Source organism: Xyrauchen texanus, chromosome 30 (genome assembly GCF_025860055.1).
Source record: "Xyrauchen texanus isolate HMW12.3.18 chromosome 30, RBS_HiC_50CHRs, whole genome shotgun sequence".
Taxonomy (NCBI): Eukaryota; Metazoa; Chordata; class Actinopteri; order Cypriniformes; family Catostomidae; genus Xyrauchen; species Xyrauchen texanus.
The window spans coordinates 26,218,920-26,240,229 of record NC_068305.1 but is presented as its reverse complement, the minus strand read 5'-3'; the positions used below and the strand labels follow the sequence as shown (position 1 = coordinate 26,240,229).

The following is a 21,310-nucleotide window of genomic DNA, read 5'->3' as shown; positions in this document are numbered from 1 at the left end:
CTATTTTTGAGTGGCTATCAATGGAGAGAGAGATGTTTTTTAAAGTCCAGATGGTTTGGTAACACTTTTTACAATAACGTTTCATTCGTTAACATTAGTTAATGTATTAGGTATCATGAACAAACAACGAACAATATATGGTTTTTTACAGCATTTATGAATCTTTGTTAATGTTAATAAAAATACAATTGTTCATTGTTAGTTCATGATGAGTTGTAGTGCATTAACTGATGTTAATAAATGCAACTTTTGAATTTAAAAATGTATTCGTATATGTTGAAACTAACATTAACCAAGATTCATAAATGCTTTAAAAGTATTGTTATTGTTGGTTAATGTTGACTAATGTTGGGGCACTCGGATGGTCTCCCGCTTTTTGTTACCCAAATGTTGACCGGTATGCTGACAAGCAGGCCTCAAGGTTTGAACCCTTGTTGCTAAGATATATGTTTTATGGGAAAGGGTTAAAGCAAAACGATTTTTACATGTTTTTTTTTTTTTTCAGACTGTGGAGTATGAGGACGCTAGTGCAGAAGATGATACTCTCAGAGAAATGCTGGAACTCGCTGTACAAATGCTCTATGAAGCCATGAACCCTACGATGTGAGATAGGCAAATGTCTCAGGCTCTTCATTCCTCTCAAGACTCCATATTGAATCCCCCGCAATCAAATTTCGAACCTCTTAGCAGCTCACCCAGACTGAAGACATCAAATGTTGAACTGGCTGAAGCACTTCAGAGGATTTCAGTAATCTCAAAATGAAATCGAAATGAAAAGATTGCAGAGAGACATGGATGCAGGTCTGGAGTCGCTGCACCAATAGTACAAAGTCATTATTTAAAGTTTTCTTTTTGTATTTTTCTTTTTCTTGTACATTTTCTATGTTTAAGATTAGGAACTATAAATTCTTTATGATCATCTTTATGATGTACTGATTTAATAAAAAAGGCCTTTAAGCCAGGTTGAGCTTGAATTAAATACACAACTTATATTTAAGGGCAACATTTTTAATTAAAAATGAAAGCTTGCAAAATACACCAAAGAACTAAACTCAGCAACAAAGAATAAATGTCCCTTTTTCAGGACACTGTATTTTAAAGATAAGTTTGTAAATATCCAAATAACTTTACAGATCTTTATTGTAAAGGGTTTAAAAATATGTTACATGCTTGTTCAATGAACCTGTGGAACGGAACACTAACAGCATACAGACAGTAGGCAATTACTTAAGACACTAACGAGACCTTTCTACTGATTCCAAAACACCAAAAGAAAGATGCCCAAGGTCCCAGCTCATCTGCGTGAACGTGCTGTAGGCATGCTGCACGGAGGCATGAGGACTGTAGATGTGGCAGGGCAATAATTTGCAATGTGAGACGCCTTAGACTACAGGTATACAGGAAGGACAGCTGATCACCCTCGCAGTGGCAGGATCAGGATAGATACATCCAAATATCACACCTGCGGGAAAGGTACAGGATGGCAGCAACAACTGCCCGAGATACACCAGGAATGCACAATCCGTCCATCAGTGCTCAGACTGTCCGTTGTAGGCTGAGAGAGCCTGGACTGAGGGTTTGTAGGCCTGTTTTAAGACAGGACCTTACCAGACATCACCGGTAACAACGTCGCCTATGGGCACAAACCCACCTTCCCTGGACCAGACAGAACTGGCAAAAAGTGCTCTTCACTGACGAGTTGTGGTTTTGTCTCACCGGGGATGATGGTTGGACTTGCGTTTATCGTCGAAGTAATGAGGCCTTTACACCGAGGCCTGTACTCTGGAGCAGGATCGATTTGGAGGTGGAGGGTCCATCATGGTCTGGGGTGGTGCGTCACAGCATCATCAGACTGAGCTTGTTGTCATTACAGGCAATCTCAATGCTGTGCGTTACAGGGAAGTCATCCTCCTCCCTCATGTGGTACCCTTCCTGCAGGCTCATCCTGACAGGACCCTCCAGCATGACAATGCCACCAGCCATACTGCTCTTTCTGTGCATGATTTCCTGCAAGACAGGAATGTCAGTGTTCTGCCATGGCCAGTGAAGAGCCCGGATCTCAATCCCATTGAGCACGTCTGGGACCTGTTGGATCGGAGGGTGAGGGCTAGGGCCATTCCCCCTGGAAATGTCCGGGAACTTGCAAGTGCCTTTGGTAGAAGAGTGGGGTAACATCTCACAGCAAGAACTGGCAAATCTGGTGCAGTCCATTAGGAGGAGATGCACTGCAGTACTTAATGCAGCTGGTGGCCGCACCAGATACTGACTGTTACTTTTGACCCCCCACCCCCTTTGTTGAGGGACACATTATTAAATTTCTGTTAGTCACATGCCTGTGAAACTTGTTCAGTTTATGTCTTATGTGTAAATATATCAATATAAAAAGATTCACACATGTTAAGTTTGCTGAAAATAAAATCAGTTGAAATTGAGAGGATGTTTCTTTTTTGCTGAGTTTATTAAGTTATATAAACATTTAACACATTGATACAAAACACTGTCTTAATATTCAATACTTTCTCTCATCCCATTAAAGTGTTTTGGGGAACCATGTAGGGACTGTTCTTAAAAGGAAAGTTTACCAAAAATGAAAATGCTGTCATTTATTCACCCTCTTGTAATTCCAAACCAATATGATATTCTACTGTGGAACAAAAAAGATGTTGGGTAGCATGTAAACCTCAGTCATCATTCACTTTCAATGCATCTTTTTTATGCTAACTGAGGCTGTCATTCTGCCTAAAGTCTAAAAAGGAAAATAAAAGTCTTTGGTTTGTAACAATGTGAGAATGAAAAGATTGACAGAACCATCCCTTTAATCTTGAACAAGGTTTCACAGGATTTGACACCAGAGATCAGGATTTCACATAGCATGTTTTCACTAATTAGTACTTTTACAAGAGCTTCAGACAGAAAATGACACTAGTACACTTGATAACCCAATTTCATATTCATACACTGAACAAACAGCCCACATAACAAATGTTTTGAATATCTCAAAAGCTATTGTTGAATAAGGTGATTTTTAGCCACTTACAAATGACACATTGAGGATTACTGTAATTTATATTTTATAAAAACTATTTCTAAGACAAATGAAAAACAAATATTCAAGGCACTTTATATACTGTTCTCAGCGCATTTCAATATCAGTACACATTCTTTTATGAGCAGCCTGCAAGATACATATTCTTGCATATTGTGATGCAGAAAATTTCAATAGCTTGAAGAAATAAAGCTTATTGTCTCTTTTTAAGTATACAATGACTTTGGTGTTAAATACAAAACCAATGAGTCAGTGAAAAATATGTATGCTGGAACAACTGTATAGGTAACAGCTAGCATTCAAGCACAGTACAAAAAAAAGCAATAAACCAAACAAGTATTTCCCAGAAGGAAAATCTGAAAATATAATAATGCCTCTAAAAATGAGTTAGATTGTCTTTTGCAAACAATAAAAAAGTGAGAGCACCAGATTATGGTCTTAAAGGTTATAAAATGCCATTTGCTGGTGAATGTCAGAGCATATACATGTAAAACTTAATATTAGAAAACATAATGGGTATCTGTTAGCATCTACTAAATCCCTTAAACGAAAACAGACCTGTAAACAACTCAGTACTGGCGTGTACAGCCTTTAAAGGGATAGTTCACCCAAAAATGAAAATTATCTTATCATTTACTCACCCTCATGCCATCCCAGATGTGTATGACTTTCTTTCTTCAGCTGAACATATCTCAGCTCTGTAGGTCCATACAATGCAAGTGAATGGTGATCAGAACTTTGGAGCTCCAAAATCAAGGAAACTTTCACTTTTACACCTGAAAGTCACTTGTGCTGCCTGTTTAGTTTCACTTTCTCATCTGAAAATTTTATTGGACCTTTTATTGGAGATTTAGATTAAAAAAAGTACTTAAATATTGTTTTGTTTCTCACCCACACCTATTATATCACTTCTGAAGATATGGATTTATGTTTGCTTTATGTGATTTTTGGCACTCCAGAATTCTGATAAAAATTCACTAACATTGTATGTACCTACAGAGCCGAGATATTTTTCTAAAAATCTTAATTTGTGTTTGGCTGAAGAAAGAAAGTCATACAGCTGGGATGGAATGAGGGTGAGTAAATGATGAGAGAATTTTCATTTTTGGGTGAACTGTACCTTTAACAATGAAACTGGTCATGTGTGTTTAACCCTGTTGCTCTCCAGTGTGTGTGTGTGTGTGTGTGTGTGTGTGTGTGTGTGTGTGTGTGTGTGTGCGTATTGCATAATCCTAACAGGATTAATTCCCATTTAATGCCTGGTCACTGAACAATTTGTGCCTTTTGTTCCTTGACAGAAGTCCAGTGCTTTTAAATCATACTGCAATCTGGATATTTGCAATACTGGAAATGTAAGCATATATTACATCCCAATGCTCACATTTGAGCATTCCAAATAATATACTCCCTCATTCGTTCATTCATCCTCACATTCATCCCAATCATGCACTCAACATTCTGTCTCTTTGCTGTTACTCTGTGCATGTCTCTTCACCCTGAAGGACATGATGTTCTCTCGGTTCTCCGTCAGATCATCAAATGAGCGTGATGCAGAGCCAGAGGTAGGGAAGTCCTCTCCCAGGGCTTGCTCATCTAGGTGGGAATCGTAGCTGGGATCTTCTTGGATGGTTGCCATGCGTTGGGGCTCCATGGTGGACAGAGGACATGGGGCCGGGGCTGGAGCCACCTGGGAGAGGGAGACAGGTGGGGTGCTTGTCTGCAGAGGGCCAGATGCCTGGAAGCGTGGCACAGCAGAGATGCCAGAGGAGGATGTTGGTTTGAAGATCCGCACCGATGCTGATTCTAGACTGCTCAGCAGCTCTGCGTTCTGTAGTAACACATAAACAGTCACGAGTTCATGAAATGTCTTTTCTCTGTGTGAAATTCAATTCTCTTTTTACTTTACAGTCCTTTCTGACTGGCACTTACACTGGGGTAGAAGAGTGACTTGGAGTTCAGTTCATATTGCTGGTCAAGTTTCTTATCCTTAAAACAAAGAGAGACAAACAAAATACATTTTTAATAGTGTTAAAAAAAACTATTACTGTCATATAAAAATTCTTACATCACGCAATATCTGAGTGAAATCTTATATGTATACAGTAAGTAAATGAAATGTTTATAATCAGATGGCTTGTGTTTGCATTAAAGTGAGCGATATCTTTATTGTCTAGCGAGTTGTTAGCTGTTTTGCTTTGAAATTAAGTCAGTCTTTGTCATATTTTGCATTATTGTCTTAGGACAGATCAAGAAAACTTCTAACAACTAATTGGTTTTTGCAGTTTGCATGGAGTGTAAAACATTAGATGGCAGAAATATCTATTACGACCCCTCCTGAAGCCCCTTTGACATTAGTGTGAAGGAATGTTGCAACAGACATGCAAAGTGAGCTCGTTTTTGCTGTTGTAAAAGGCAATTGAGATGAATTTGTGAAATAGACATGTGTGAAAATTGTAACAATGTTGATTTTCTAATAGTCAAAAATGATAAACAGAAATAGAGACATCCTTGGCCAATGTCTAAACTATTTTAAATTGTTATTCCATTAATATTCTATATAAATTTGTAGTGCCGTAACTGTTGTACACTAATCAAAAATGTATGCATTTCTAATGGTTTTCAAGACTCAAAAATGACCTGAAGGATCAGGAGGGTTTCAGTTTCTTAGCAATAGGAGGGTTAGAACACGGGAAATTGGTGTTATCAGATGACTTTTTTTTTGCATTAATGTAAGTGAATTCTGTATTGTCAGATGGGTTGTGCTTTTTTGCTTCGCTCTTGGTGTGAAAACACCTTTGGTCTGTGATTGGCTTCACTTATCCCAAACTTTCTTGATGTGAATAGTCATTTAGACCAGTGTTTCCCAACCTTTTTTCTGCCACGGCACACTTTTTACAACAAAACATTTCTATGGCACACCACTATCCCACATAGGCTAACCGTTGTCAAAGAGTCACTTACAGCGGTTGCGTTAGACTTTCTCATCATCTTTCATTTTGACGGACAGGGTCATAAAAATTCCATCATAATCTATTGTTACCCGTCATATTAATTTTCATATTTTAATGATAATAAGAGCTTTTATTTTTGTTCACATTCATATTTTTAATCATGAATTTACAGGACAAGCATATAGATGTTTATGCATTTACTTATTTATGAAGAGAACAGATGAACAACAGAGACACCACACCAAGCAGATTAATGTTTTTTTTTTTACCCACAGTGACAGCGGAGGCTGCTAAAACACAACATATGAACAACGCAATATTACAAAAAACAAATACGATAAAAATATGAACAAAACACGTAAAAAATTTACTGAACAGAACTCAATTGACAACTCAAACCTTCCTCCTGGTCCGCATCGACTTAAACTGGGTGCTCGACTGTGCGTAATCAAACGCATCAAGGGAGACTGATGCTGAGGCAATTGTCATTAGATTTTGCATCTTTGCCTCAGACAGACGACTACTCGTGGCAGTTTTAATTTGGTTCTGGAGGCTGAACCCAGCGCCAAGCACCGCATTGCCCTCCACATGACAAGAGTGGCAGAAAGCACCACAGAGGGGCGATTTAACGAGTTTGCCACGTAAAAAGGAGGGAGGTGTGCACAATAAAAATTGAAAACATGTATTTGGAAGAAAGAAAAAATCTTGCAGTTGCTTTGATAGCAGAAAGTAATAAAAAGACTTGTTTATGTTAAGGTCTAAGCATTTTCTTTGTGAATTTAAATTAGTTCAATAACCGGGGTCTCTGATATTTGTAAACAATAAGGAAATATTTAATTAAAATAAATTATGAGACATTCAATGTCTTTTCACAAATCTGGACAGTTTTTAAATATTTATTGTTGCTTAGTACTCTCAAAGACATTTTTGGTGAAGCAAAAATGTGTGTGTGAAAAACACTTTGGAGTAAAAGTGTCACTTCATAGACTTCAGTGTATTCTGCAGCGCTGATGCGAGTCATGTGAAAGACCCTTCAAGTGTATAAACAGCAGTCACTTTTTCACATTAATCATTGCTCTTCACAATCACAAAAGTTGACGATTATAGTTTCAAAACGGCAAATGTTGCCGTTTGGATCCCTGAATTCCTTTTTTTCCCATGCATTTCTATTATGTGGATTTCGATCATTTTCCACAGCACACCTGACAATCTATCATGGCACACTAGTGTGTCGTGGCACAGTGGTTGGGGAACACTGATTTAGACTGTAGTCAGTGTTCCCACCATTTTAAATTCCCTAATATTTGCAGGTTTTCCATGACCGTGGCAAATATGAGTAGAATAATTCAAGGCCAATCTATTATAGTAACAGGAATTTACAAGAGCTCAAAGTTCTAACTGTTACTGGAGAGATGACTCACCACACAGTGCACCAGAATGCTGAGAGGGATCCAGAAGAGCAGAGAGAAAACCACCACTGAGCCAACAATGTTATCTGCCAAGAACTTCCCTGAGAACACAAACACAGATATCCTTTCTCCATTTGGAATGTTAAAGAATGTTCCAGGTTCAATAAAAGTTAAGCTCAATCGACAGCATTTGTGGCATAATGTTGATAACCATGAATGTCACTCCTTTTCTTTAAAAAACAAAACAAATGTCAAGGTTACAGTAAGGAATTACAATGGAAGTGAATGGGGACAATAAAAGTGAATGTGGCCAATTTTTGGAGGGTTTAAACAGAAATGTGAAGCTTTTAAATTTGTTAAATATTTCTGTTAAAACTCATGTATTATTTGAGCTGTAAAGTTTTACATTTTTCAGTCATTTTAGGGTTTGACATTACATTATCGTGGTAACGACGTTGTAAAATTGGCTATACCTTTACACAGAAAAGGTTTGTAAGTGATTTTAGCACACTAAAATCATGCTTAAACGCATATAATTTATGTCTTGTGGCTATATGTTTGAAACGGCAAGTATTTTATTGGGAGAGCCCCCCACCCCCTCCGACGCTGGGGCCGGCCCCGTCCACGTGGATCGGGACGATTGGGATGATCCACGTGGAAGTTGGTAATCAGGGCCGGATCAAGGATGCCGTCCCAGGCTACCCAAGACCTCTCTTCTGGGCAGTACCCCTCCCTGTCGACAATATATTCGAGACGACCCTTCTGACGCCGGGAGTCCATGTTCTCCCGTACATCATACACCAGACTATCATCGAAGAGCAGCGGTGGACTCTGGGAAAGAAGGAGACAAAGAAAGACGGTGAGGTAAAAAAAACATGGAAGGTAGGTGCAATACGGTAATGTATATCAATGTATCGGGGACTTAGCGTTCTACAGGTATTCATAGTGGCCAGAAGGTGTTATGAAGGCAGTTTTCCAATTGTCTCCTTTACATATTTGGATGAGATTATAAGTACTGCGCAGGTTGAGTTTGGTGAACACCGTTGCTCCCCGTAAAGTCTCCAGAGCAGCCAGGACCAAGGGTAGAGGGTACCAAAATTTCACAGTGACCTCATTCAGAACACGGTAGTCTATGCAGTCCCGTAAACCACCATCATTCTTGGAGACGAAGTAGAAACTTGATGCAGCAGGAGACGTTGATGGACAGATGTATCCTTGCTTGAGAGCTTCCTATACATACTCCTCCATGGCCCTTTGTTTGGGGAGTGAGAGAGATCAGATGTGACCTCGTGGTAATGAAGCTCCTGGCAGCAGGTCAATGGCACAGTCCCAGGGTCGATGAGGTGGCAGCTGTGAAGCTCTCTGAGGACTAAAGTCATGTCGGTAGTTCAGGTAGACTGGAGGGATATCAAATTTGCGGGGACTTTCAATGGAGGTGGTGAAGACAGAGGCTGGACATGGTGGATCAGAATGTGTAATGGTACTAGGAACCAAACAAGGAAGTATTAGACAGCTCTGAAAGCAGGACTCACCCCAGGACAGGATTTCTCCAGATGTCCAAGATATTACAGGAGAATGTTGCACCAACCAGGGCCTGCCAAGGATAATGTCAGCGGTGGATCCATCCAGAACCAGAACGGTGATGCTCTCATAATGGGTGAAACCAATGCGAAGGGTTGCCGGAACCAGTGCTGGCCCTCTACTGAGTGGATCAGGAGTGAGACGGGGCAAGTGTTCGTGTGGAGGTGGAGCTGGCGGCAGAGCTCCCTTGAGACGAAGCTCCGTGCTGAGCCTGAATCGATGAGGGCCTTGACTATGAGGGAGACAGAGGCAGAGGATATCATCAAGATGTTGCTCAGTGGTGCAAAGACGACTGGTGAACAGGTTATGGAGCTCACCGTTAGACGTGGTGGACGGACTGGACACTCTGGGATGGCATGACCGATAGCTCCCCAGTATAGGCACAGCACAGATGAAGTTGAATAAGGCATTGATGTTCTGAGGGCGTTAAAAGGAATGAATCAACTTGCATGGGTTACTCAGAGGTTACAGGATGGTAAACCAGAAGGGCAGTGGAGGACGTTAAACATGGATGAGGAACAGTTTCATATTGGCAAAATTTCATACGATTGGCCACTCCTATGAAAGTTGAATGAAACGCTCTAGCCTCATAGTGTCATCATATGCTGAAAGTTGCAGCCTTAATGAAGGTACGAGTCCCTGGTGGTGAGTGGTCAAGAGGGATGGCTCATTCCATCCACTGGCTGCCGTTAGAGTTCTAAACTGGATGGCATAATCAGATATAACACAGTAAACCCAGATGTGGGAACTTTATTGCCACACAGGAAAAAAACAGGTGAGTAGATTGATAAATGAACTTAGCAGGCTTCAGAGTAATGCGGTTTGACGTAGACAGTCACTGATGAATAAATAACACTGATGATGAGCACACGAAGATAGAAGACACTGCTGAGGAAGAGCAGTGAGGTCTGTGTGATCCTAAGGGAGACTTGACAGTGATGGTGTGACAGGTATTTGAGCTGTTGTTGATTACTAGTGATAAATAAATGTAGGTGCAGGTGATTAAAAGCTAGGGGAAAGTGAATGGGGCATGGGAGAGCCAGATGGAGGCATGACAGAGTCTAACTAAATTTTATGTGTTAATCAACATTATGCCACAAATACTTTGTTGAGCTTAACTTGTATTGAACCCGGAACATTCCTTTAAGTGAGCTGAAATCATCATGTTCAAAGGCAACTTACCAAAAGTATTGATGTCGAGCTTCTCAATGAAATCCCACAACCTCTCTATAACATCCTGGACCTGTTTCATGCATTTGCCCTGGAAGGAATAAGAAGTGTTTGAATGATTCAACTTAATCCCATTTGCAACTGTCTTGTGAACTACTTAAAAGTAAAGTTAAATGAAAATTATGTCATCATTTACTCACCCTCATGTTGTTCCAAACCCATATGACATTCTTTCTTAAGTGGAACACAAAAGGAGATTTTAAGCAGTATGTTAGTCTAAGTCACCATTCACTTTCATTGCATCTTTTCCATACAATGGAATTGCACGGTGACCAAGGCTGTCATTAAGCCTATCATCTCCATTTGTCTTTCATGGAAGAGACAAGTCAAAAAGGGTTGGAACAAGATGAGGATGAGTATATATAGATTTACATGAATGCAAGTGTATCTTGTGAATATTGTGTGGTACTCACAGCTCCATCACAGAAGCCCAGTGTACAGGGTTTGCCTTTCCGCAGAAAGAGGGGGATGCCCTTGTTGTCAACATAAGGTGAGCACACACCACTCTTATCCCTGCAGCACACCTTACAAGAGTTGTTTGTGTCTGAAGAATGAAAAAAAATGGAATAAAAAGGGCAGGTCTGCTCAAGTCAGACTTTATTAACAGTGATTACCATATAATAACAGTATTTGTGACCCCAGGAGGTCAATGTACCATTGCAAGCACACGACTGCAGGTTTTTAACGGCCTCACAGAAAGGGATGCACTCTCCATTCAGACACCGCCCGTTATCCACACAGATAGTCTTGTCGGGCAGGTTCTCTGGAGGAGGGCACTCACTGCTGTTGCCTGTTAGTATACAGAAAGATGTCACTTTCTTAGCTGCTGTATTTTAAAATGTATTTATTTTTAAAGGTCAAGGCAATATAACACACACACACTCACAATGTTATAAATTCACACTAAATAATAAAAATCAAAAAAATACAATTTGCTAGATCTAGGCTGCTAAATAAGAAATGCTTCATCAAGAGCTGTGGAATGGTTCTATTAAACACATTTTCAATCCCAAATTCTCATTTTCATATTAGAACATAATCACATTAAGAATAAAATAACAATATTAAAATTCATATTAAAATTAAATATTATAAAAAACATATAACATTATAATAATGTGGGGGCTTAATTGTCATGAAAATAATGGCATAAAAAAAAAATATATATATATATATATATATATATATATATATATATATATATATATATTTAATGATGTTGATAAAATACATAAGTGCTATTTTCAGTTGTCTAAACTTAGAGCTTGTCAGTTGAAGTCTCACCAGTACAGTAAGACCTGCCCTTGCAAGTGGCATCCATTGGCTCCTGACACACCTTGTCATGCGTCTCAAACATGCAGTCTTTGCAGCATGCACTGTTCCTGTCACTGTAATCAAGAAAGAGAGACATTTCAGTTACATACTGAAATTGACATATGGAAAGTTTTATCATTCTGTCTTAATTCAGCATATTTGATTCTGCATAGTTTCATGAGACCACATGGGGAGCTCTACCTGCACTCCACATTGGGCCGCAGTTTACAGTTAGCAGTGCAGCAGCGGTCACTGTTGAGGTGAAGCAGACCAGGATCACACTCCTCCACTTGCTCCACCCGTGAGTTTCCACACACATTGCTGTTCCTCTCTCTGAAGCAGCTGGGGGCTTTGGACTGCAGTCTCTTTGCTATGGAGATCTTACTACAGTTGGAAAACAGCTAGAAAACAAAAAACATAGCACTTACAAATTGATCATGTGATATTCTGATCAGTGACAATGAACTGAATCCAAAGATGAGACATATCACAGAAGCACGTACTTTATTGTTGGAGTGGTCCCCACTCACTGCAATAGGGTACATTACATATTTGCCCCCCTGATCCTCTCTTGGTGCACAATATGGCACATCATCTGGGTCATGCACGGCACCAAAATTGTGGCCAAGCTCGTGGGTTGTAACCAAGTCTGCTTCCTGTTGAAAAATGTCAGCATATCAGCTTAGCACCTAAATGTTACCACAAGAAAAGAGCAAGCTAACTAATTGTTTTTAGGGCTCTAAGGATACTGGTACACTTACCTTAGTAAGAATGGTTTTTCCATAATTTTTGGTGCTGGTTAGGCCAGTGTTAAGGTATACTGCACGGTTGTCATTTCCTGAAGGACACTCTTAGGAAACAAAGAAAACATAATAAAATATAAGTATCTAATTCAGTTGATGTAACTCAGTAATTACTGTTCTACAGACATGGTTTAGGGTTTTTCCAAAATCTAAATCAAGATTAAAATTCTCACTTCTAACTCCTCCTAGAGCTTTCCAGCAACATCCACTAAACTTGACACAGACCTTCAGACTGTTCAGACTTAATGTGCTATGTCTTTTCTTTTCAGATGGGCCAAGACTATTCAAACTCAAAATGTAAAAAAAAAAAAATAACTCTATCCATCCATCCATCCAAGTTAATAATTCTGTCAAGCCAGTATCAACATCTTGACACACTTCACCTATCTAGTTTCATTATACATTGTTACATTCAGTGACCATTCAGACTATTGTACATTTATAGGAATAGTTCATAGTTCAACATTCTCTCAGTATTTACTCACCTTCATACCATCCCAGATGTGTATGACATTCTTTCTTCTGCAGAACACAAACAAAGATATTTAGAAGAATATCTCAGCTCTGTAGGTCCATACAACGTTAAATCCATGTATTGCTATATGATAGGTGTAGATGAGAACCAGATACACATTTGTAGCTTTTGTTTTACTCTTAATCTCCACTTTCACTTTTACATCTGACAGTCACATGTGGTGCCTGTTTAGTTTCACTTTCACATCTAAAAGTGAAGGTTTGATTAAAAAAAGGACTTCAACACCTATTATATTGCTTCAGAAGATATGGATTTAACCACTGGAGTCTTATGGATAACTTTTATGTTTCCTTTATGTGATTTTTGGAGCTAAAAAGGTCTGATCACCATTCACTTGCATTGTATGGGCCTACAGAGCTGAGATATTCTTCTAAAAATCTTTGCTTGTGTTGTGCAGGAAAAATAAATGTATACACATCTGGGATGGCATGAGGGTGAGTACATTCTGAGAGAATGCTCATTTTTGGGTGAACTATCCAATTAAGTTACACTTAAAAATTTATAAAATGTAATTGTATTCGATAACATATCAAAACAACTTTCATTTGCTTTAATGAAAAATGAATCACACTTTTAAAAAAAAAAAACGTACAAAAAAAGAAAATGGCTTTGAAATAAGTTTTAAACTTATTTTAAATAATTTTGAAATGATAAAAAAAAAATTATGTACCGTTTAAAACTAAGGCAAAATGTATTTTGACGCTTTCTGGTTGTCAAACATTAGTAAAACATTTCAGAATTTAACATGAGAAACTGCATCTGTGGTTACTCTGCAGACACCTGTGTTAACCTGAGGGGAAATGACTTCATACAGTACATCCACTAAAATCATCTTGACATCAGTTAAAGTAATGGCAAACATGGCTCAAAAAAGTGAAGTTATTTCTGAGAAAAGGTCTAGCATTATTTGTTGCAGATGCCTCTTGGTTTTAGATTTTGTTATCTAATCTAATGGCAATCATACATATTAAGGATGGCTTAAGTGTCCGTATACTTTATGGGATCGAAAAGCATGAAATGCAGCATTGAACTCACTCTCAGAGCAGAGCCCTCCGGGAAAGCCGGGTTTGGACGGGGCCACGTAAGCCAAGCCTAAAGTGCCTTCGTCAAAATCCTGATATGTGAACAGATGAGCCAAGCACACCTTTGATGCATTGTCTGCGATATCAATACTAAATTGCTGCAGAGAGAAGACAAAATGAAATGTTACTACATTTATAATAACAATTAAGGTTTCCTTTGCATATTCTCTCTTTTTGCCAGCTCTACGCCAAATAGATCACAGTTAGAGATGGATTTGGAAACGAAAACAAGTACTCAATAACAATCTTCAATCTCAAGTGGAAGCGCATTTTGTTTCTTTGAAATTATCCAGAGAGGATTTAAGTACTCAATAATTGAATGACTGCTGCTCGCCCACCTCCAGCAGCTTCTTGACATCCCAGACATCTCTGTTCTTTACTGGGGTTCCTTTCATGTTGAAGTGGGCACCTCCTGGCTCTACTTGTGTGGGTGTCTTGTTAATTATGATCTGCATTATATTAAATATATAGATTAACATTGTGTGCTATAAAACACCATTTCCTTGGAATTCTTTATCATATTCTCTTCAAGGTAACACGTACCTGCTGAATCTGAACTCCATACCCTTTATACTCCTCGTCCCATGATGTATTCCGATAAATGTCATCCACACGATCAATCAGCTCAATCTAAAAACAACAAGGCAAAGCAGTGAGAATCTGACAACAAATTCACACAGCATTCCAACACTTTTGGAACAGTGAATTTTTAAAAATCGTTTTGATTCAGAAAGATTTGCTAAGAAATCATTTAGACTGATTTAAGAACCATTTTGATCAATTCATTAAAAGGAACCTACTCAAATGAAAGATATTATTTGCACCCATATTTAAATACTAACATACAGTATATGGACATCACTGCAGTGTGTTTATTATGTTTATTTAGAGACCTACAGATACACTACATTAACCCCTACCACTAAACCTAACCCTAACCTTGCCTTAGATCAAATAACCTTGATTTTACTACAGTAACCAGTTTCACCATGCTTTTTTTGTTGTAAAATTACAGTAACCACAAAATAACCATGGTTACTGTTACCATCATAGTACTATAGTAACACCATGAATAATTGCATCAAAACTATGGTTTCTGCCAAAAAAACATGGATACTACGAATATTAATACAGTAATACAGTGATGCAACTAAACATAAGTGATGCCGAGACGCGGGAACGAGTGAAATCGAAAGACTTCGCCTCCGGATCAAACCCTCCTTTGCACTCATCAACATTCACCATCACCAAATTACTGCAATGAAATAAAAAATTTTTATCTATTATTTTAAGTAGTATTAAAGGAAATATTAAGAGTGGAAACAGGAAATCCAATGGGAAAAGAGTGGGACAAAAGGAGGATTTGAACCGGGGTCGCTAGGACAACATTTCACATTCACACCAACTTTACACTAAATATTCCTGTTGTTTCACCAGACTATTGGGGCGCAAATAGCTGTGTGGCAGATGCTCATTAACTCAGTTAATTAATTTCCATGACTTTTCCAGGCCTGAAAAATACTTCTTAAATTCCCTGATATTTCAGTGTATTTTAATGGACACATTAAGCCTTGAGTAGGTCTAAAAAATGTTGTGAATTCCAACAATAAAGACGTTTTACCAAGTAGTTAAGGGTGGTGCTCTCCTCCTTACGGCCCATGTTTCTGAAAAAGCGGTAGTCGGCTACAAGTAGCAAGGGGCAAGTGTTCTTACTGTGGTCCACGGTTTGCCTCCTCTCCCTCAGATGCCCTGTAGAAGAGAGAACCAACGTGAAAATAGACAGTGGATGAGAAGGGGAGAGAGCCGTTACACATGAGTGACACAGTGACTATATAAATCAGTGACTAACATTAGACATTCTAGATTTGGTATTCATGAAGTGGTCAGATAAGCAGGGAAAGAATGTCTATTGTAGATAAGATGTATTGCGACAGAGGGCTATAGAATGTTGTATCAGTCTGAGGATTTAACAATCAGTCATAACATATCAAAACTCTTGGTCTTCCTAAAACAGATTTTGAATGTCTGGAATGACAACCCACAATGATAAGCCATTATTCTGGCTTTTCTTAATAAAAAGGATTAACTAGGCAGGCTGGAAAACATTGAGAAATGGATATAAGAACCTAAAATCAAACAAGGCCGTTTTAATCTAGATGCATAGTTTACTTCACTGAGTGCGTTTACATGCACTTTAAAGTCTGATTTAATGCAGACTAAAGCAATAGTTTGTCTTTTTAAAATGACGAATTTAGATAACACGGTTGTAGATCAGTTCCATCTAGCATGTATACACTTCAATCGGTCCATAATGGGCCTTCGCATAATGTGCATGCTGCAAAAACCAGAGGTGCAGAGTGTCTTTAAACCGGAAGTCGAACACAACACAAAGCAGAAGGGTGTGGGGCTCAAAAATAATGTTTAATTGGAACTCCATTTTTAATTAACTTCTATTGCAAATTCTGATAAAGAGATCTCACAGGATGGCTACTATGATTGTTCTCCCTTCAAAGTGCCTTTTTGGAGGCTGATTTATCCAATTTGTTATGCAGGGACACATGTTGAACGCTAGAAATGTTCATTTTCGGATGGATCAGGAGTCTATAAACAATTCACACCTGTGTCATATTGATGTGCCCCTAATTACTATTCTTTTATCCAATGACTAATCTGTCTGCCATAGTAACACTAATATCACCCAACACCAATCTTTGCGGTAGAGGTAGACAATATATCGGATTTACAGATTAATCAATAGTTGCTTTATGTCTTTATCAGCAAAAATCTATGGTGATTACAAGCGATAGTTTTTTCATCATTACATCATTTCAAAATAAGAGTCCCCGGTGTGTTTCGGGCTTGTTTATACATAAAAATCCCACTTAATGCACTAAATCTTAAATTTTGTCTGGTTATTTTGGGGATTTCGGTTGAACAATAAACTGCATCTGGGATTTTATTAATTTAGAACTCTTTGTCTGTGCCCGTCATAGTAAGAAATGAATAAGTCTTTTTTTTCCGTTGACATTCTATAAACCAATTTTAAAAAAACTACTGGCCGATTAATCGTTATTGGCATTTCCCACCACCTTAGATATTGGTATGAGCAAAATCCACTATCGGTCAACCTCTGCTTTGCAGTAGCAATAAATAACTTTGTTTAATAAAACAAGCATAAATAATACAAATGTCATGATCTTACATGGACTATTTTCACACATTCCATCATAAAACACAATAAAAGAGGGTAAGAGATGCATACTGTGGCCAAAGTGAGCATGCCAGCATTAGTGCTATGAATGCAGGATGTAAACATTACAAATAACACATTATCTACTGCACATATCTTTCCATATCATTGAGTGGTTATAACATCTTATTTTACGGATCTCATGTGGATTTAATTCATTGAATAGGCAGAAAGCATGATTTGTATTGAATATGTCATTTGAAGCAAATAACAGGTACAAATTAAGAAAGGTACTGTGATAACACATTGCAAATACAAAGTTTTGGTAGACTGTATTCTACTATTAGATTGTTCTACAAAGGATTGAATGTAGTAATACAGCCTAATTACAGAGTTAACAACTCAAGCACTAGGACATCACAACTTTCAGTCACATCTAAATCGAAATTAACAAAACATCTGTGAGTGAACCAGTTTTTTTGTGATTTGTTGACAAATGGTCCACTAGTTACATCTAGTTAAACTAGATGTGATTTGGTTTACAAACATAAATAATATATTATTGGTTGCTTGTTGATAATGTAAGGTGAAATTGTGTCCAAATATATTTAACCTGGAAACCATGTAAAAATCAAATGGAACTGAAGACATGAATTTACATTAGAATAAAAAACATATACCCAGAGAGGGGCCTTATCATATCCTAGAAAGACTTACCGTTCTCCTCATCATCTTTATCTAGTACTCTGGCCCGTACACTCTCTGGCAGCATCTCACTAGCATCTGTGTTGATATACCCACACACTTTAGAAGCTGCCAGCCGGCTCACATTTCTGATGTCCTCAGAGCGATATACAAGTAGCCGACCGTCCCGGGGGTCTTCAATAAACCTCCACAGTGGCTGTGGACACCAGATGAATTACAATGGGCTCTCTTTTGTTGAGTTGCATGAACTAAATCAGATTTGATTTACAGTATATTACCTCAACGTTGTATTCAGCTTCATCAGTAAGAATGTGGGCAGTGAAGTCATTGTCGCCGATATGTGCTTGGACTCGAGAATGCACTTCACCTAGAATGGGAAGATGATGATTGGCAATGTGAGAAACCGAAAACTAAATCAGCCTCATGTGAAAAAACCCAGATGTTAGGCAGAATTTTAGCCTCAGTCACATCTCCTTTTATTGCATCTTTTTATCCAATGAAAGTGAATGGTGATTGAGGCTATCATTCGGCCTAACATCTCCTTTTGTATTCCACAGAAGATAGAAAGTCATACAGCTTTGGAACATCATGAGTGTGAGTAAATGATGGCAGAACTTTCATTTTTGGGTGAACTATCCCTTTAAGACCTACAATAGGAAACTTTGTCAGAGCAGCAATATACATTACAATTTGGTCTAATGTATACAGTACATACATTAATAATGTATTTAATAATGGAATACTTTGCCAAAATGAAATATTTATTTATTTCAATGACAATATTCTATACTGGCATTGGTTTACATTAACAGTAAGCAATCTTGGTGTTGCTTCATTTAAAGGGACATTTTTTTAAAGTCCTGTGCATTGAAAACTTCCCATATATTTCTAATAACAAAGTTATACAGTTGCAGTTACCAACAACATGACCGGTGAAAAAGTTTTCCCTCTGGACTTCATAGATCTCCTGAGTGCCATCCTCCTCAACCACCATGGCATTGAAGTCATGAGTGAAAAGCTCAGTGTTGGTTGCCAGGTACAATTTGAAATGCCTGCCAAACAAATAGAAGAGATCATCAAATGACTGAGCACTAATCTTGCCGATGACCGTGTGTCATAACACTTACAGTAGTTACAAAACTGGACTCCTTTAGATGACATGATCCCAACAATTCTGTACACACACACACACAACTAAAATCACACTGGGTGATGAGTACTCACCTCTGTAATGCAGTGAAACTGAGAAGCCTCTCTGCATGTGTGTGCGACTGAACGTCTCTCTTGCGAACCGAATGTTGTTGAAGATTCGACAGATGAAGAACATCAAAGTCTGACAGCATTGAGCTGAGCTGGTCTGAAAGAGTCACAAATTCACTAATTTAAATTCCTAGGAATCAGGACAATGTTAGTTTTAAAGTGGGAATTACAAGTGATAAAATGAGATTAAACAACACCAGCACAAGCAAGCACAAAAGTAAATCAGTTCTTTTGGTAATCATAGATTCTATAAAACTTTACTATGGTAAATATAGTAACTATGGTTTGAACAACACCATAGTCAAAGGGATAGTTCACCCAAAAATGAATATTCTCTCATTATGTACTTCTGCAGAACATAAAAGAAGACTTTTAGAAGAATATCTTAGCTCTGTTGGTCCATTCAATGCAAATCAATTTTGACTAGACCTTTGAAGCTCCAAAAAGCACATAAAGGCAACATAAAAGTAACCAATAAGACTCCAGCAGTTAAATCTATATCTTCAGAAGTAATATAATAGGTGTGGGTGAGAAACAGATAAACATCTAAGTCCTTTTTTACTATAAATTCTGCTCCCTGCCCAGTAGGTGGCGATATGCACGAAGAATGCAAAAAGAAGAAGAAAGTGAAAGGTGAGCTTTATGGAAAAAAGTACTAAAATATTGAGCTGCTTCCCCACACTTATATCACTTCTAAAAAAAAACAGTTTTAGACACTGAAGTTGTATAGATTACTTTTATGTGCATTTGGAGCTTGAAAATTTTGGTCATCAATCACTTGCATTGTATGGACCTACAGAGCTGAGCTACTCTTCTAAAAATCTCAATTTGTGTTCAACAGAAGAAAGAAAGTCATACACATCTGGGTTGGCATGAGGGTAAATCATGAGACAATTTTCAATTTGGGTGAACTATCCTTTTAATAAAGTTTTGTTCCTACAGTGAAACTGTGGCAACCTGGTTTAGTCACCACAGTGAATAAAAAATGACAAAGATTTTGTAAGTTTATGAAAGATCTCATTTGAATGTATTATGGTTTAACAGTACTAACTGTTGAATAACAATAACAACACTATTGTGGTTGAAACAATGGTTGCTTTAGTAGATTTTTTATTTTTTTTATTTTATTTATGTTTTGTGATAAATGTTTCTTTGAAGTTTCTCAACAATTAAAAAATAAATCTGAAAGTGTGATTCATTTAATTGTATGACAAAGGTACAAGCTGTTACGCGTTTTTAAAACAGATAGTCTTTTTGATGACCTAAATGGAACATCACAATCTTTCGCTTTAAATATATCCATTATGTTTTCAAATTCCAGTGAATGCAGAATAGTTTACCGTACTCGCCGTCTAGGACATCTCTAATAGGTCTCCTTGAACACTCCGTCAAGAATAAAGACGCCAGAAAGAAAACGACGCGTTTCATGGCGATGAGGACTTTAATGCAGCATACAATACTTCACCCAACACAACAGCAGCAGCATCAGCGGCGGCATTTAATCCCGTGGATTATAAATCGGTTTGAGATCAACATCTGGACATGGTCAACCAAGTTCACGCGCTCACGGATGGCTGTATAAAAACACAGCGACAAAGTATCAATGAATGAAGTACAAACAAGAACACATACGCACACTTCCAGCTCTAGTCCATGCCGTTTGGTGTTATAAAGAAATAAGATCACTCTAAAAACGAAACATGCCAAAGTCTGGAGTGTTTATTGAAATACCCGGAAGTATTTCGTGTGAGATGGAGGGAAACGATTCAACGCGGCAATTCACATAGCAACAAATTACTTTGATCTTTATCTAGAGATCGCGCTGAAGGCGTTATCAAAACAATGAATTGACGAGAAGTTGGTTTTAGCAATACGTAGGTGTTTTAAATAATGTTTTTGGCGTGTCTGCGGTAGTTATTACGTAAGAGGATAAACTGTTGGGCTGCGTCTAAATATCTATCTAGTGCGCTGACAACCCAGTGTTTAAGGTCTTCATGGGTTTGTGAGCGTGTCTTGGTAGGCAGCTCAATAGGTTTTCAGATACTTCCTTGGTCTTGTACGGCTCTATTTTTATATTCTTACCTCAAATCCCATGACATTTAGTCCAGTGTCCAAACGCTCATTTCGTTTAGTTTTCAAGCAGCTATACATCTTTTAGAGATTTATCACAAACTAATAGCACCAAATTTGTTAAAATCATATTT

The 21,310-nt window shown here is 38.1% G+C and overlaps 1 protein-coding gene across 4 annotated transcripts; it reads right to left on the bottom strand.

Moving 5' to 3' along the window:
• Window positions 1–2,455: 2,455 nt before the first annotated feature.
• On the bottom strand, window positions 2,456–20,814 carry LOC127624426 (disintegrin and metalloproteinase domain-containing protein 17-like). 4 transcript variants are annotated; one of them, XR_007968162.1, is made up of 20 exons: window positions 20,447–20,814; window positions 19,071–19,203; window positions 18,765–18,898; window positions 18,125–18,213; window positions 17,859–18,042; window positions 15,573–15,700; window positions 14,495–14,581; window positions 14,290–14,400; window positions 13,905–14,049; window positions 12,293–12,381; window positions 12,035–12,187; window positions 11,733–11,932; window positions 11,502–11,605; window positions 10,873–11,007; window positions 10,631–10,761; window positions 10,170–10,248; window positions 9,305–9,404; window positions 8,995–9,219; window positions 7,419–8,889; window positions 4,976–5,032 (listed from the first exon to the last, which is right to left on the bottom strand). XR_007968162.1 is itself a non-coding variant. In XM_052099245.1 (19 exons), exons 1-19 carry the CDS (start codon window positions 20,532–20,534, stop codon window positions 4,497–4,499), a joined length of 2,514 nt encoding a protein of 837 aa, XP_051955205.1. In that variant the 5' UTR covers window positions 20,535–20,814; the 3' UTR covers window positions 2,456–4,496. The 4 variants fall into 4 exon arrangements, 1 of the variants encoding a protein (XP_051955205.1); XR_007968161.1 differs by having other exon boundaries at window positions 4,977–5,032; window positions 7,419–7,507; window positions 8,002–9,219; XM_052099245.1 differs by lacking the exons at window positions 8,995–9,219; window positions 9,305–9,404 and adding an exon at window positions 2,456–4,874 and having other exon boundaries at window positions 7,419–7,507.
• Window positions 20,815–21,310: the final 496 nt, after the last annotated feature.

Coding starts and splice junctions, on each gene's coding strand:
- LOC127624426 (XM_052099245.1), bottom strand. CDS start 20,534: ATGAAACGCGTCGTTTTCTTTCTGGCGTCTTTATTCTTGACGGAGTGT. Junction 18,043..18,124: donor AAGCTGAATACAACGTTGAG/GTAATATACTGT, acceptor TGGTGTCCACAG/CCACTGTGGAGGTTTATTGA. Junction 14,582..15,572: donor GCACCACCCTTAACTACTTG/GTAAAACGTCTT, acceptor TGTTGTTTTTAG/ATTGAGCTGATTGATCGTGT.